We start from the raw sequence: 14,898 nt of genomic DNA, 5'->3' as shown, positions 1-14,898 counted from the left end.
TAGTAACAAACATGATATTGTCCATGGCAATTGAGAAACAGATGATCCTAGCAATGGACTTCAGAGCTGGCTACTGTCTGGATGGGAAACAGCAGACATAAATGTGATGACAGAGAACATAACTGAACAATTGTTTGAGACAATGAGAAATTGAGTAAATCAATGAAAAAGGTAATTTGAAAGGGTAGAAAAAACATACTTATGTTGTCTTTGGCTTGATCCACAGCATGCTTACTGGATTTAGCATAATGGCTCTCCTTTCCATGTAAGTATTGGATAAAAGATTGACTATAAGGGACATTATTTCTGATAATTTAGAACTACCTTTATTTATGATCCAGTCTAACAGACGGAGAGATAGTCCTTGAGATCACTTTCACTGCGACCTAGCGTAGATTTTTATGGAATACATGATGCTGTTACCCTTGTACTATTGAGGTTATTTTGTCCAAGGGTGTTACACTCCCTGTGCATACTTTTGATTGTAGTAAGCTAAAAACTTTGGGTCTGATTTAGATATTGGCAGACGGGTTACTCCGTCACAATGGTGACAGATATCTGGTCCGCCAAAATCTAAATCCCATTATATTCTACAGGATCTAGATTTCAACGGATGGGATATTCATCACTATTGTGAAGGAGTAACTCGTCCATCAATATCTAAACCAGGCCCTTTATTTTTCAAAGTGACTTTTGGCTTTCACATGCCTGCTTACTTTGAGGAAGTCATGACCACTCTGAAATAAATAACTACAAAATATCATTTTATATATGGCATGCATGATGAGATCCTGTTAGCTGCTAAGACCTGGTTTGATTTGAATTACTTTATACATGTTGTTGAATGTGCTCAGACACCAGCAGTTTGTGGCCCTCAAAGCGTCTGCACAAAAACACCAGGAAGTTACAGCTGCAAGTGTGTGCTGGGGTTTATCTCTACCTGCAGGACAGCAACACAATGTCGGCATCAACTGCATAGGTAACGTCACTCCAAGACACTGAAAGATCACTACCTTAGAGTTTTGGAGCTACGTAAACTCAATAAACTTCAGACCCCTGTCCTCATGTTGGACAGGGTTCTGTTGTTGATGACAAGACATTGGGGCCATTCACTTTTGTGTAAGTTTACAATTGTTTTCTATTCACAAAGGCATTTTACTAGTAGTATCTTTACGACTGCACACATAAAGAGATAGGACAGGTCCTTAATTATTGTTTTCTCACAAGTTTTCAAATATTTTGTAGATATTGATGAATGTGTTCAGACTCTCACCGCCTGTGGACCTCACAGCACCTGCACCAACACAGTAGGAAGTTACAGCTGCAGCTGCATGCCGGGGTTTATCAATTCTGCTGAAGGAAAACAAATAAATGGGACATTCAACTGTATAGGTAATCATCTCTCCTCTATAGTAAAGGAGGCTTTTAATTTTTAATGAGTCTTTTTTTTGCAAATTCTGAGTCTGAATGAAGTGATTATAAATCTTAGTTTAATTTTGATTGTAATTAGAGAGACAGTATTGAGTAAACTGGAAAGTTGCATAGGTTGGATAGATCAATTCATACCGACTCGTTAAGTCAGTAAAAGAAGAATGGATTCAGTAACCTTGCTATGCTCCATTTCTTCTCCAGCAATTAAAAAAAAGAACTGAAAATCTTGAGTTTCATTTTTTTAGCCTGCTCATTTTCTTCTTAGTTACCTACTAATATTTCCTTGTAATATTGTAATGCTGTAACTCATAATTTTTACTTGTCTTAGATACCTAGAAAAAAAGATACTTATTTTAAGAATAACATATATTTGCTTCATAGTCTCATAAAGAAGCCTACACACCTTGATTACTATTTCAACTTATCTTAATTTGAATCTGTTCCTACTTTGTCCTTTTCCCCCAAGTGTGATAAAAAAGATAACATATATTCTTCTACAATTTTAACTTCACTTCTACCTCTCAGGTTTGGCATTAAACAAGAACTTTATACTGTGAACCTTCTTTTCTTCCTTCTCTCTTTCTTTCCTTTTCTCTTTCCTCCTTTCTTTTCTTTCTTTTTTGCTTTCTTTCCCTTTTCCCTTTTCTTTATTTTTGTCTAGCTTTCTTTTGTTTCATTTTTGCCTTTGCTTTTTTCCTTCTTACTTTTTGTATTCTTCAATTTTCTTTCTTTCCTTTCTTCCTTTTTTCTTTTTCGACTTCTTTTCCGCTTTCATTTTTTCTCACTTTGTTTTTTGTTTTGCCTTCTTTCCTTTTTTCTCTCCTTTTTCTTTCCTCTGTCTTGCATCCATGTTAATTTCTGCAGAATCCTTACCTCTGCCTCTCTAGCTCATATCCATCTCTCTACTTCTCTATTGGTCCTCTAGATTCTTCATCACTCCTCTCTCGTAGCTCTCAATTCCTTTGCTGCTCCGCCTTTACTTAGCCACATGCGGTCTAGTTCAGTGTCATGACCTCAATGTCTACATAATTCACAACAGTGCTGATTCATGGGGCAGTGTCTTTCTGGCTGGAAATGCACCAATCGAGCCATGTTGTTCTATTGCACATACTGATGCTGATTTATTTGAGCAGTTCACTTGGGATACTCTACATAGAAAACAAGTGTTGCTCTAAGGCATCTTTTAGAATAAGCATCTGCTATCACAGGGTGGGATCTTTAATTGTTCACACCAGTACTGTTGGAACTATTAGGCCCACATTTAAAACAGAGATGAACTCAGATGGTGGCTTTTCTATTGAATTTCTTGTAGACAACTAAGCAACTGTGCTGAGGACAACTTGAAGCAAGACAATTTTTCAGCAATGCAACACTTTTAATTTTCAAACCAGCAAGCTCACAATTTTTCTTTTTATGGCTTCACTTACTGGACCATCACTTTCTAAAACAACACGTATTATGGCTCTTTGTGAACTCTCTACTAACTCCTTACTCCTCACCTCTATTCAGGCAAGAGTAGCCAGGTGGGCTTCAGTTTTAAGAAGGAGTGAGAAGTGGTACAGCTCCATTTTTCAATTAAAGAAATTATCTAGGTGGCAACAGCATAATCTTTGTTTTAGAAGTTTAGTGGCATGTGCCTATAAGAATGTATCTGTAGTTCAACTGTATTGTTTGTGTAAAGTGCTATGTCGAGTAAGTGAATTCTTCACAGTAGTGGTAAGCAAGGGAAATGATAATATGTAGTATGGACCATGCAATACAAGACCAAAGGCCTGATTTATATGTTAGCAGTAAGCTTACTCCATTGCAACCGCAACAGTGTGTGCTTGCTACCAACATTACAATACATCTGCCAAATTTAAATGCAGGTAGGCCATAGTTTGACCACGGCTGAGACTATGCCATCTCTTCCGTGGTCGAACTTCTCCCATGCCCCTACAGAGTGTGGGTTGTCAGAAATTGTCTGTATGTCTGCCCACCCAGTTTACATAGGTAAGATATAGCTGTTTTTCATTGTCCATCACAGCCAGGCAAACCCCGATGGTAAATGACAGTAAAAAAACAAAGCAATGCCCCCCTCGCCATGGGAGACGACTCACATGGCAAGAAGGGCATTATTTGTTTTATTTTTAGAAAGAAAATTCCGCTTCTCTATCTTGTTTGGTAGTGCCTGCCAATGCTAGAAATGTCCCCTGACGTAATGTACATTTCTGAATCTGACAGGCAGTGTTTCCGTCAGTGCAACAGAGTACTTTTCTCTGTCACACTTGTGGAGCAATGAGCCACCTGCCAGGATAAACATCAGGCCCCAAATATTCAGTTGAAGAGGTTAGGCATCAGAATCTTCTCTAGTCTTTTTACGGAGGCAGAGGAAGATAATTCTATAGCGAAAAGAGTATTGATTGTTTATTATACCTAGCCCCATATCCTTTGTACGTTGAGTGGAACATTGCTAACCTGTGACAAAGGGATACTTAATGGGCGGCACAATAAGTGCTGGAGGCCCACTAGTACCATTCAATTTACCAGCCCTGAGTATATAATGTATCACTTTACTAGGAACTTATAAGTAAATAAATATGCTAATCAGGTGTAGGCCAATTTTACCATGTTTAGGGAGTGAGCATAAGAAGTGCTTAGTAATGGTAAAGTGCATAGAGTCCTAAGGTCAGCAAAAATTAATTTAGAAAAATAGGGAGTTGGAGGCAAAATGTTTGGGGGATGACCACCCTAAGACTGTCCAGCAGAGAGGATACGGGGAAGAGGGCATGAACTATTTATTATGGCCTTGTGCTAGACTGACAAACATTTGAACAATGGTAACCACAAATGCTGAACTAATTACTGGATCAACCTTGACCAAAAGCCCTGAAGTAATATTTCTGGGACACCCACCAATTGACATAGACCCCTTACATAGTAATCAGGGTCGCCTCATATTCCATTTGCTATTGGTGGTCAAAAAGGTGATCCTGGTGCTTTGGGGACTACAACAATCTCCATCAAAGCGAAAATCATTGCAGAGACTGTGGTGGATTCTGTGCCTGAAAAACACTTCCCAAAGGTGCAAAAGGTGAAGAAAGGGACATTACTAAATAATGCGGCTGCCTACTTGAATTTTGTAGTGCCAATCATAACAAATGTACATGCCCCAAGAGACTGCAAGCATTACAAATTCTAGATACCTCCAAACTAGCCAACTATTACTCGACAACTCAAGCCCCCAATAGGTGTATTCTTGGAAATGGAAATGGAGGAGGGACATGACTAAAGCTATACTGGGAACAATATCAAAGGTGGCAGGTGCAGAGGGTGTGGGCAGTAAGGGAAGAGAGTCACACAGTGGAGGATGAATGAGGGAAAGTTGGTTCTTTTATTTTGTTTTGTCAAAAAGTGTCTTATGTTACAGACGTCAACATGGCTTATGTTTATGACTCTAAATGCTAATAAACCTATTTGGACTTAAATGGGCCTTTTATGTTCTGGTGTTTATTTTCCATACAACTGGCTCTCTTGGAGCTCTTTCTCTGGAAGACCTCCCTGAGGTGTCCTACTGAGCCTAAGAAGAGGATTCTTCATCAGGTACCAAGATATCAGTATTACAGCAGAATTTGTTCTGATGACCTGGACAAGGTATACCAGAGCAAAATTCAAGGTAACAGGTGACTGAACACTGCCTTTGCAGTCATACACTAGGAAGGCCCACCCAAAGGTTCAGAATGCCCTTTTACCACGTTTATGCCTAAAGACCATTCCCAGACTGTTGGCCCACTCCAGCACATTACAGATAACTAATCTCTGCTGAAGACTCCATTTAGAAGATGTCCCATGTTTATTCTTCAGGGCCATGTAAAAAGATTATTTCAGGATGGACAGGCCAAAAAAGAAACTGCAAAGAAGTATGCATCTTCTTCATTAATCCCAGTTACATACACACACATTCACTGGGGATCTACCGATAGAACAGCACCCCCTCTGAACCAGGAATCAGATTGTCCTTTTTAAAACCATTTTGATGAAGGTTGATCAGATCCAGAACTCACACAATGGGGAGGTTCTGAGGAATTCTCCTTGACTCGGTTTCATTAAACCACACCTAAAACACCCAGATTAAGTGCATCAGTCAAGGTACATAAAATAATAGTGAACAAACCACACAAATATAAGTAGAAACATTAATTGATTTGAAAGAAAGTGGTAGTTTGCTCTCAAAATCAGAAATGTATTATACATAAAATAACAGGATAGTAACAAACATGATATTGTCCATGGCAATTGAGAAACAGATGATCCTAGCAATGGACTTCAGAGCTGGCTACTGTCTGGATGGGAAACAGCAGACATAAATGTGATGACAGAGAACATAACTGAACAATTGTTTGAGACAATGAGAAATTGAGTAAATCAATGAAAAAGGTAATTTGAAAGGGTAGAAAAAACATACTTATGTTGTCTTTGGCTTGATCCACAGCATGCTTACTGGATTTAGCATAATGGCTCTCCTTTCCATGTAAGTATTGGATAAAAGATTGACTATAAGGGACATTATTTCTGATAATTTAGAACTACCTTTATTTATGATCCAGTCTAACAGACGGAGAGATAGTCCTTGAGATCACTTTCACTGCGACCTAGCGTAGATTTTTATGGAATACATGATGCTGTTACCCTTGTACTATTGAGGTTATTTTGTCCAAGGGTGTTACACTCCCTGGGCATACTTTTGATTGTAGTAAGCTAAAAACTTTGGGTCTGATTTAGATATTGGCAGACGGGTTACTCCGTCACAATGGTGACAGATATCTGGTCCGCCAAAATCTAAATCCCATTATATTCTACAGGATCTAGATTTCAACGGATGGGATATTCATCACTATTGTGAAGGAGTAACTCGTCCATCAATATCTAAACCAGGCCCTTTATTTTTCAAAGTGACTTTTGGCTTTCACATGCCTGCTTACTTTGAGGAAGTCATGACCACTCTGAAATAAATAACTACAAAATATCATTTTATATATGGCATGCATGATGAGATCCTGTTAGCTGCTAAGACCTGGTTTGATTTGAATTACTTTATACATGTTGTTGAATGTGCTCAGACACCAGCAGTTTGTGGCCCTCAAAGCGTCTGCACAAAAACACCAGGAAGTTACAGCTGCAAGTGTGTGCTGGGGTTTATCTCTACCTGCAGGACAGCAACACAATGTCGGCATCAACTGCATAGGTAACGTCACTCCAAGACACTGAAAGATCACTACCTTAGAGTTTTGGAGCTACGTAAACTCAATAAACTTCAGACCCCTGTCCTCATGTTGGACAGGGTTCTGTTGTTGATGACAAGACATTGGGGCCATTCACTTTTGTGTAAGTTTACAATTGTTTTCTATTCACAAAGGCATTTTACTAGTAGTATCTTTACGACTGCACACATAAAGAGATAGGACAGGTCCTTAATTATTGTTTTCTCACAAGTTTTCAAATATTTTGTAGATATTGATGAATGTGTTCAGACTCTCACCGCCTGTGGACCTCACAGCACCTGCACCAACACAGTAGGAAGTTACAGCTGCAGCTGCATGCCGGGGTTTATCAATTCTGCTGAAGGAAAACAAATAAATGGGACATTCAACTGTATAGGTAATCATCTCTCCTCTATAGTAAAGGAGGCTTTTAATTTTTAATGAGTCTTTTTTTTGCAAATTCTGAGTCTGAATGAAGTGATTATAAATCTTAGTTTAATTTTGATTGTAATTAGAGAGACAGTATTGAGTAAACTGGAAAGTTGCATAGGTTGGATAGATCAATTCATACCGACTCGTTAAGTCAGTAAAAGAAGAATGGATTCAGTAACCTTGCTATGCTCCATTTCTTCTCCAGCAATTAAAAAAAAGAACTGAAAATCTTGAGTTTCATTTTTTTAGCCTGCTCATTTTCTTCTTAGTTACCTACTAATATTTCCTTGTAATATTGTAATGCTGTAACTCATAATTTTTACTTGTCTTAGATACCTAGAAAAAAAGATACTTATTTTAAGAATAACATATATTTGCTTCATAGTCTCATAAAGAAGCCTACACACCTTGATTACTATTTCAACTTATCTTAATTTGAATCTGTTCCTACTTTGTCCTTTTCCCCCAAGTGTGATAAAAAAGATAACATATATTCTTCTACAATTTTAACTTCACTTCTACCTCTCAGGTTTGGCATTAAACAAGAACTTTATACTGTGAACCTTCTTTTCTTCCTTCTCTCTTTCTTTCCTTTTCTCTTTTCTCTTTCCTCCTTTCTTTTCTTTCTTTTTTGCTTTCTTTCCCTTTTCCCTTTTCTTTATTTTTGTCTAGCTTTCTTTTGTTTCATTTTTGCCTTTGCTTTTTTCCTTCTTACTTTTTGTATTCTTCAATTTTCTTTCTTTCCTTTCTTCCTTTTTTCTTTTTCGACTTCTTTTCCGCTTTCATTTTTTCTCACTTTGTTTTTTGTTTTGCCTTCTTTCCTTTTTTCTCTCCTTTTTCTTTCCTCTGTCTTGCATCCATGTTAATTTCTGCAGAATCCTTACCTCTGCCTCTCTAGCTCATATCCATCTCTCTACTTCTCTATTGGTCCTCTAGATTCTTCATCACTCCTCTCTCGTAGCTCTCAGTTCCTTTGCTGCTCCGCCTTTACTTAGCCACATGCGGTCTAGTTCAGTGTCATGACCTCAAAGTCTACATAATTCACAACAGTGCTGATTCATGGGGCAGTGTCTTTCTGGCTGGAAATGCACCAATCAAGCCATGTTGTTCTATTGCACATACTGATGCTGATTTATTTGAGCAGTTCACTTGGGATACTCTACATAGAAAACAAGTGTTGCTCTAAGGCATCTTTTAGAATAAGCATCTGCTATCACAGGGTGGGATCTTTAATTGTTCACACCAGTACTGTTGGAACTATTAGGCCCACATTTAAAACAGAGATGAACTCAGATGGTGGCTTTTCTATTGAATTTCTTGTAGACAACTAAGCAACTGTGCTGAGGACAACTTGAAGCAAGACAATTTTTCAGCAATGCAACACTTTTAATTTTCAAACCAGCAAGCTCACAATTTTTCTTTTTATGGCTTCACTTACTGGACCATCACTTTCTAAAACAACACATATTATGGCTCTTTGTGAACTCTCTACTAACTCCTTACTCTTAACCTCTATTCAGGCAAGAGTAGCCAGGTGGGCTTCAGTTTTAAGAAGGAGTGAGAAGTGGTACAGCTCCATTTTTCAATTAAAGAAATTATCTAGGTGGCAACAGCATAATCTTTGTTTTAGAAGTTTAGTGGCATGTGCCTATAAGAATGTATCTGTAGTTCAACTGTATTGTTTGTGTAAAGTGCTATGTCGAGTAAGTGAATTCTTCACAGTAGTGGTAAGCAAGGGAAATGATAATATGTAGTATGGACCATGCAATACAAGACCAAAGGCCTGATTTATATGTTAGCAGTAAGCTTACTCCATTGCAACCGCAACAGTGTGTGCTTGCTACCAACATTACAATACATCTGCCAAATTTAAATGCAGGTAGGCCATAGTTTGACCACGGCTGAGACTATGCCATCTCTTCCGTGGTCGAACTTCTCCCATGCCCCTACGGAGTGTGGGTTGTCAGAAATTGTCTGTATGTCTGCCCACCCAGTTTACATAGGTAAGATATAGCTGTTTTTCATTGTCCATCACAGCCAGGCAAACCCCGATGGTAAATGACAGTAAAAAAACAAAGCAATGCCCCCCTCGCCATGGGAGACGACTCACATGGCAAGAAGGGCATTATTTGTTTTATTTTTAGAAAGAAAATTCCGCTTCTCTATCTTGTTTGGTAGTGCCTGCCAATGCTAGAAATGTCCCCTGATGTAATGTACATTTCTGAATCTGACAGGCAGTGTTTCCGTCAGTGCAACAGAGTACTTTTCTCTGTCACACTTGTGGAGCAATGAGCCACCTGCCAGGATAAACATCAGGCCCCAAATATTCAGTCGAAGAGGTTAGGCATCAGAATCTTCTCTAGTCTGTTTACGGAGGCAGAGGAAGATAATTCTATAGCGAAAAGAGTATTGATTGTTTATTATACCTAGCCCCATATCCTTTGTACGTTGAGTGGAACATTGCTAACCTGTGACAAAGGGATACTTAATGGGCGCCACAATAAGTGCTGGAGGCCCACTAGTACCATTCAATTTACCAGCCCTGAGTATATAATGTATCACTTTACTAGGAACTTATAAGTAAATAAATATGCTAATCAGGTGTAGGCCAATTTTACCATGTTTAGGGAGTGAGCATAAGAAGTGCTTAGTAATGGTAAAGTGCATAGAGTCCTAAGGTCAGCAAAAATTTATTTAGAAAAGTAGGGAGTTGGAGGCAAAATGTTTGGGAGATGACCACCCTAAGACTGTCCAGCAGAGAGGATGCGGGGAAGAGGGGATGAACTATGTGTTATGGCCTTGTGCTAGATTGACAAACATTTGAACAATGGTAACCACAAATGCTGAACTAATTACTGGATCAACCTTGACCAAAAGCCCTGAAGTAATATTTCTGGGACACCCACCAATTGACATAGACCCCTTACATAGTAATCAGGGTCGCCTCATATTCCATTTGCTATTGGTGGTCAAAAAGGTGATCCTGGTGCTTTGGGGACTACAACAATCTCCATCAAAGCGAAAATCATTGCAGAGACTGTGGTGGATTCTGTGCCTGAAAAACACTTCCCAAAGGTGCAAAAGGTGAAGAAAGGGACATTACTAAATAATGCGGCTGCCTACTTGAATTTTGTAGTGCCAATCATAACAAATGTACATGCCCCAAGAGACTGCAAGCATTACAAATTCTAGATACCTCCAAACTAGCCAACTATTACTCGACAACTCAAGCCCCCAATAGGTGTATTCTTGGAAATGGAAATGGAGGAGGGACATGACTAAAGCTATACTGGGAACAATATCAAAGGTGGCAGGTGCAGAGGGTGTGGGCAGTAAGTGAAGAGAGTCACACAGTGGAGGATGAATGAGGGAAAGTTGGTTCTTTTATTTTGTTTTGTCAAAAAGTGTCTTATGTTACAGACGTCAACATGGCTTATGTTTATGACTCTAAATGCTAATAAACCTATTTGGACTTAAATGGGCCTTTTATGTCCTGGTGTTTATTTTCCATACAACTGGCTCTCTTGGAGCTCTTTCTCTGGAAGACCTCCCTGAGGTGTCCTACTGAGCCTAAGAAGAGGATTCTTCATCAGGTACCAAGATATCAGTATTACAGCAGAATTTGTTCTGATGACCTGGACAAGGTATACCAGAGCTAATTTCAAGGTACCGGGTGACTGAACACTCTTTAAGGCATGTTTCAAAATACTGCCTTTGCAGTCATACATTAGGAAGGCCCACCCCCTATGTTTGGAGTGCCTTTTTGCCGCGTGTATGCCTAAGGGCCATTCCCTCTCTTGGAGATCTTTCCCAGGAAGACCTCCCTGAGGTATCCTACTGAGCCTAACAAGGTGTTCTTCATCAGGTGCCAAGATATCAGTCTTAACTGGTTTTTGTTCTGATGTTCTGGACAATATATACCAGAGCTAAATTCAAGGTACCAGGTGACTGAACACTGCCTTTGCAGTCATACACTAAGGAAGGCCCACCCAAAGGTTCACAATGCCCTTTTACCACGTTTATGCCTAAAGACCATTCCCAGACTGTTGGCCCACTCCAGCACATTACAGATAACTAATCTCTGCTGAAGACTCCATTTAGAAGATGTCCCATGTTTATTCTTCAGGGCCATGTAAAAAGATTATTTCAGGATGGACAGGCCAAAAAAGAAACTGCAAAGAAGTATGCATCTTCTTCATTAATCCCAGTTACATACACACACATTCACTGGGGATCTACCAATAGAACAGCACCCCCTCTGAACCAGGAATCAGATTGTCCTTTTTAAAACCATTTTGATGAAGGTTGATCAGATCCAGAACTCACACAATGGGGAGTTCCTGAGGAATTCTCCTTGATTCGGTTTCATTAAACCACACCTAAAACACCCAGATTAAGTGCATCAGTCAAGGTACATAAAATAATAGTGAACAAACCACACAAATATAAGTAGAAACATTAATTGATTTGAAAGAAAGTGGTAGTTTGCTCTCAAAATCAGAAATGTATTATACATAAAATAACAGGATAGTAACAAACATGATATTGTCCATGGCAATTGAGAAACAGATGATCCTAGCAATGGACTTCAGAGCTGGCTACTGTCTGGATGGGAAACAGCAGACATAAATGTGATGACAGAGAACATAACTGAACAATTGTTTGAGACAATGAGAAATTGAGTAAATCAATGAAAAAGGTAATTTGAAAGGGTAGAAAAAACATACTTATGTTGTCTTTGGCTTGATCCACAGCATGCTTACTGGATTTAGCATAATGGCTCTCCTTTCCATGTAAGTATTGGATAAAAGATTGACTATAAGGGACATTATTTCTGATAATTTAGAACTACCTTTATTTATGATCCAGTCTAACAGACGGAGAGATAGTCCTTGAGATCACTTTCACTGCGACCTAGCGTAGATTTTTATGGAATACATGATGCTGTTACCCTTGTACTATTGAGGTTATTTTGTCCAAGGGTGTTACACTCCCTGGGCATACTTTTGATTGTAGTAAGCTAAAAACTTTGGGTCTGATTTAGATATTGGCAGACGGGTTACTCCGTCACAATGGTGACAGATATCTGGTCCGCCAAAATCTAAATCCCATTATATTCTACAGGATCTAGATTTCAACGGATGGGATATTCATCACTATTGTGAAGGAGTAACTCGTCCATCAATATCTAAACCAGGCCCTTTATTTTTCAAAGTGACTTTTGGCTTTCACATGCCTGCTTACTTTGAGGAAGTCATGACCACTCTGAAATAAATAACTACAAAATATCATTTTATATATGGCATGCATGATGAGATCCTGTTAGCTGCTAAGACCTGGTTTGATTTGAATTACTTTATACATGTTGTTGAATGTGCTCAGACACCAGCAGTTTGTGGCCCTCAAAGCGTCTGCACAAAAACACCAGGAAGTTACAGCTGCAAGTGTGTGCTGGGGTTTATCTCTACCTGCAGGACAGCAACACAATGTCGGCATCAACTGCATAGGTAACGTCACTCCAAGACACTGAAAGATCACTACCTTAGAGTTTTGGAGCTACGTAAACTCAATAAACTTCAGACCCCTGTCCTCATGTTGGACAGGGTTCTGTTGTTGATGACAAGACATTGGGGCCATTCACTTTTGTGTAAGTTTACAATTGTTTTCTATTCACAAATGCATTTTACTAGTAGTATCTTTACGACTGCACACATAAAGAGATAGGACAGGTCCTTAATTATTGTTTTCTCACAAGTTTTCAAATATTTTGTAGATATTGATGAATGTGTTCAGACTCTCACCGCCTGTGGACCTCACAGCACCTGCACCAACACAGTAGGAAGTTACAGCTGCAGCTGCATGCCGGGGTTTATCAATTCTGCTGAAGGAAAACAAATAAATTGGACATTCAACTGTATAGGTAATCATCTCTCCTCTATAGTAAAGGAGGCTTTTAATTTTTAATGAGTCTTTTTTTTGCAAATTCTGAGTCTGAATGAAGTGATTATAAATCTTAGTTTAATTTTGATTGTAATTAGAGAGACAGTATTGAGTAAACTGGAGAGTTGCATAGGTTGGATAGATCAATTCATACCGACTCGTTAAGACAGTAAAAGAAGAATGGATTCAGTAACGTTGCTATGCTCCATTTCTTCTCCAGCAATTAAAAAAAAGAACTGAAAATCTTGAGTTATATTTTCTTTAGCCTGCTCATTTTCTTCTTAGTTTCCTACTAATATTTCCTTGTAATATTGTAATGCTGTAACTCAATATTTTTTCTTGTCTTAGATACCTAGAAAAAAAGATACTTATTTTAAGAATAACATATATTTGCTTCATAGTCTCATAAAGAAGCCTACACACCTTGATTACTATTTCAATTTATCTTAATTTGATCCTGTTCCTACTTTGTCCTTCTTCCCCAAGTGTGATAAAAAAGATAACATATATTCTTCCACAATTTTAACTTCACTTCTACCTCTTAGGTTTGGCATTAGACAAGACCTTTTATACTGTGAACCTTCTTTTCTTCCTTCTCTCTTTCTTTCCTTTTCTCTTTTCTCTTTCCTCCTTTCTTTTCTTTCTTTTTTGCTTTCTTTCCCTTTTCCCTTTTCTTTGTTTTTGTCTAGCTTTCTTTTGTTTCATTTTTGCCTTTGCTTTTTTCCTTCTTACTTTTTGTATTCTTCAATTTTCTTTCTTTCCTTTCTTCCTTTTTTCTTTTTCGACTTCTTTTCTGCTTTCATTTTTTCTCACTTTCTTTTTTGTTTTGCCTTCTTTCCTTTTTTCTCTCCTTTTTCTTTCCTCTGACTTGCATCCATGTTAATTTCTGCAGAATCCTTACCTCTGCCTCTCTAGCTCATATCCATCTCTCTACTTCTCCATTGGTCCTCTAGATTCTTCATCACTCCTCTCTCGTAGCTCTCAATTCCTTTGCTGCTCCGCCTTTACTTAGCCACATGCGGTCTAGTTCAGTGTCATCACCTCAATGTCTACATAATTCACAACAGTGCTGATTCATGGGGCAGTGTCTTTCTGGCTGGAAATGCACCAATCAAGCCATGTTGTTCTATTGCACATACTGATGCTGATTTATTTGAGCAGTTCACTTGGGATACTCTACATAGAAAACAAGTGTTGCTCTAAGGCATCTTTTAGAATAAGCATCTGCTATCACAGGGTGGGATCTTTAATTGTTCACACCAGTACTGTTGGAACTATTAGGCCCACATTTAAAACAGAGATGAACTCAGATGGTGGCTTTTCTATTGAATCTCTTGTAGACAACTAAGCAACTGTGCTGAGGACAACTTGAAGCAAGACAATTTTTCAGCAATGCAACACTTTTAATTTTCAAACCAGCAAGCTCACAATTTTTCATTTTATGGCCTCACTTACTGGACCATCACTTCTAAAACAACACATATTATGGGTCTTTGTGAACTCTCTACTAACTCCTTACTCCTCACCTCTATTCAGGCAAGAGTAGCCAGGTGGGCTTCAGTTTTAAGAAGGAGCGAGAAGTGGTACAGCTCCATTTTTCAATTAAAGAAATTATCTAGGTGGCAACAGCATAATCTTTGTTTTAGAAGTTTAGTGGCATGTGCCTATAAGAATGTATCTGTAGTTCAACTGTATTGTTTGTGTAAAGTGCTATGTCCACCAGTGAATTCTTCACAGTAGTGGTAAGCAGGGGAAATTATAATATGTAGTATGGACCATGCAATTCAAGACCAAAGGCCTGATTTATATGTTAGCAGTAAGCTTACTCCATTGCAACCGCAACAGTGTGTGCTTG

General features: G+C 38.6%; 1 protein-coding gene across 1 annotated transcript in view; it reads left to right on the top strand.

The window, feature by feature from the left end:
* ADGRE1 (adhesion G protein-coupled receptor E1) overlaps nt 1-14,898 on the top strand; it is a 675,746-nt gene that overhangs the window by 347,711 nt on the left and 313,137 nt on the right. Inside the window, exons 7-9 of the mRNA XM_069219187.1 lie at nt 1,246-1,392; nt 6,922-7,068; nt 12,877-13,023. Coding sequence (XP_069075288.1) covers nt 1,246-1,392; nt 6,922-7,068; nt 12,877-13,023 — 441 coding nt within the window. The remainder of the gene's footprint in view (nt 1-1,245; nt 1,393-6,921; nt 7,069-12,876; nt 13,024-14,898) is intronic.

Source organism: Pleurodeles waltl, chromosome 2_2, assembly GCF_031143425.1.
Source record: "Pleurodeles waltl isolate 20211129_DDA chromosome 2_2, aPleWal1.hap1.20221129, whole genome shotgun sequence".
Lineage (NCBI taxonomy): Eukaryota > Metazoa > Chordata > Amphibia > Caudata > Salamandridae > Pleurodeles > Pleurodeles waltl.
Note: the sequence above shows the minus strand (reverse complement) of the source record. Positions and strands in the feature narration are given on the sequence as shown.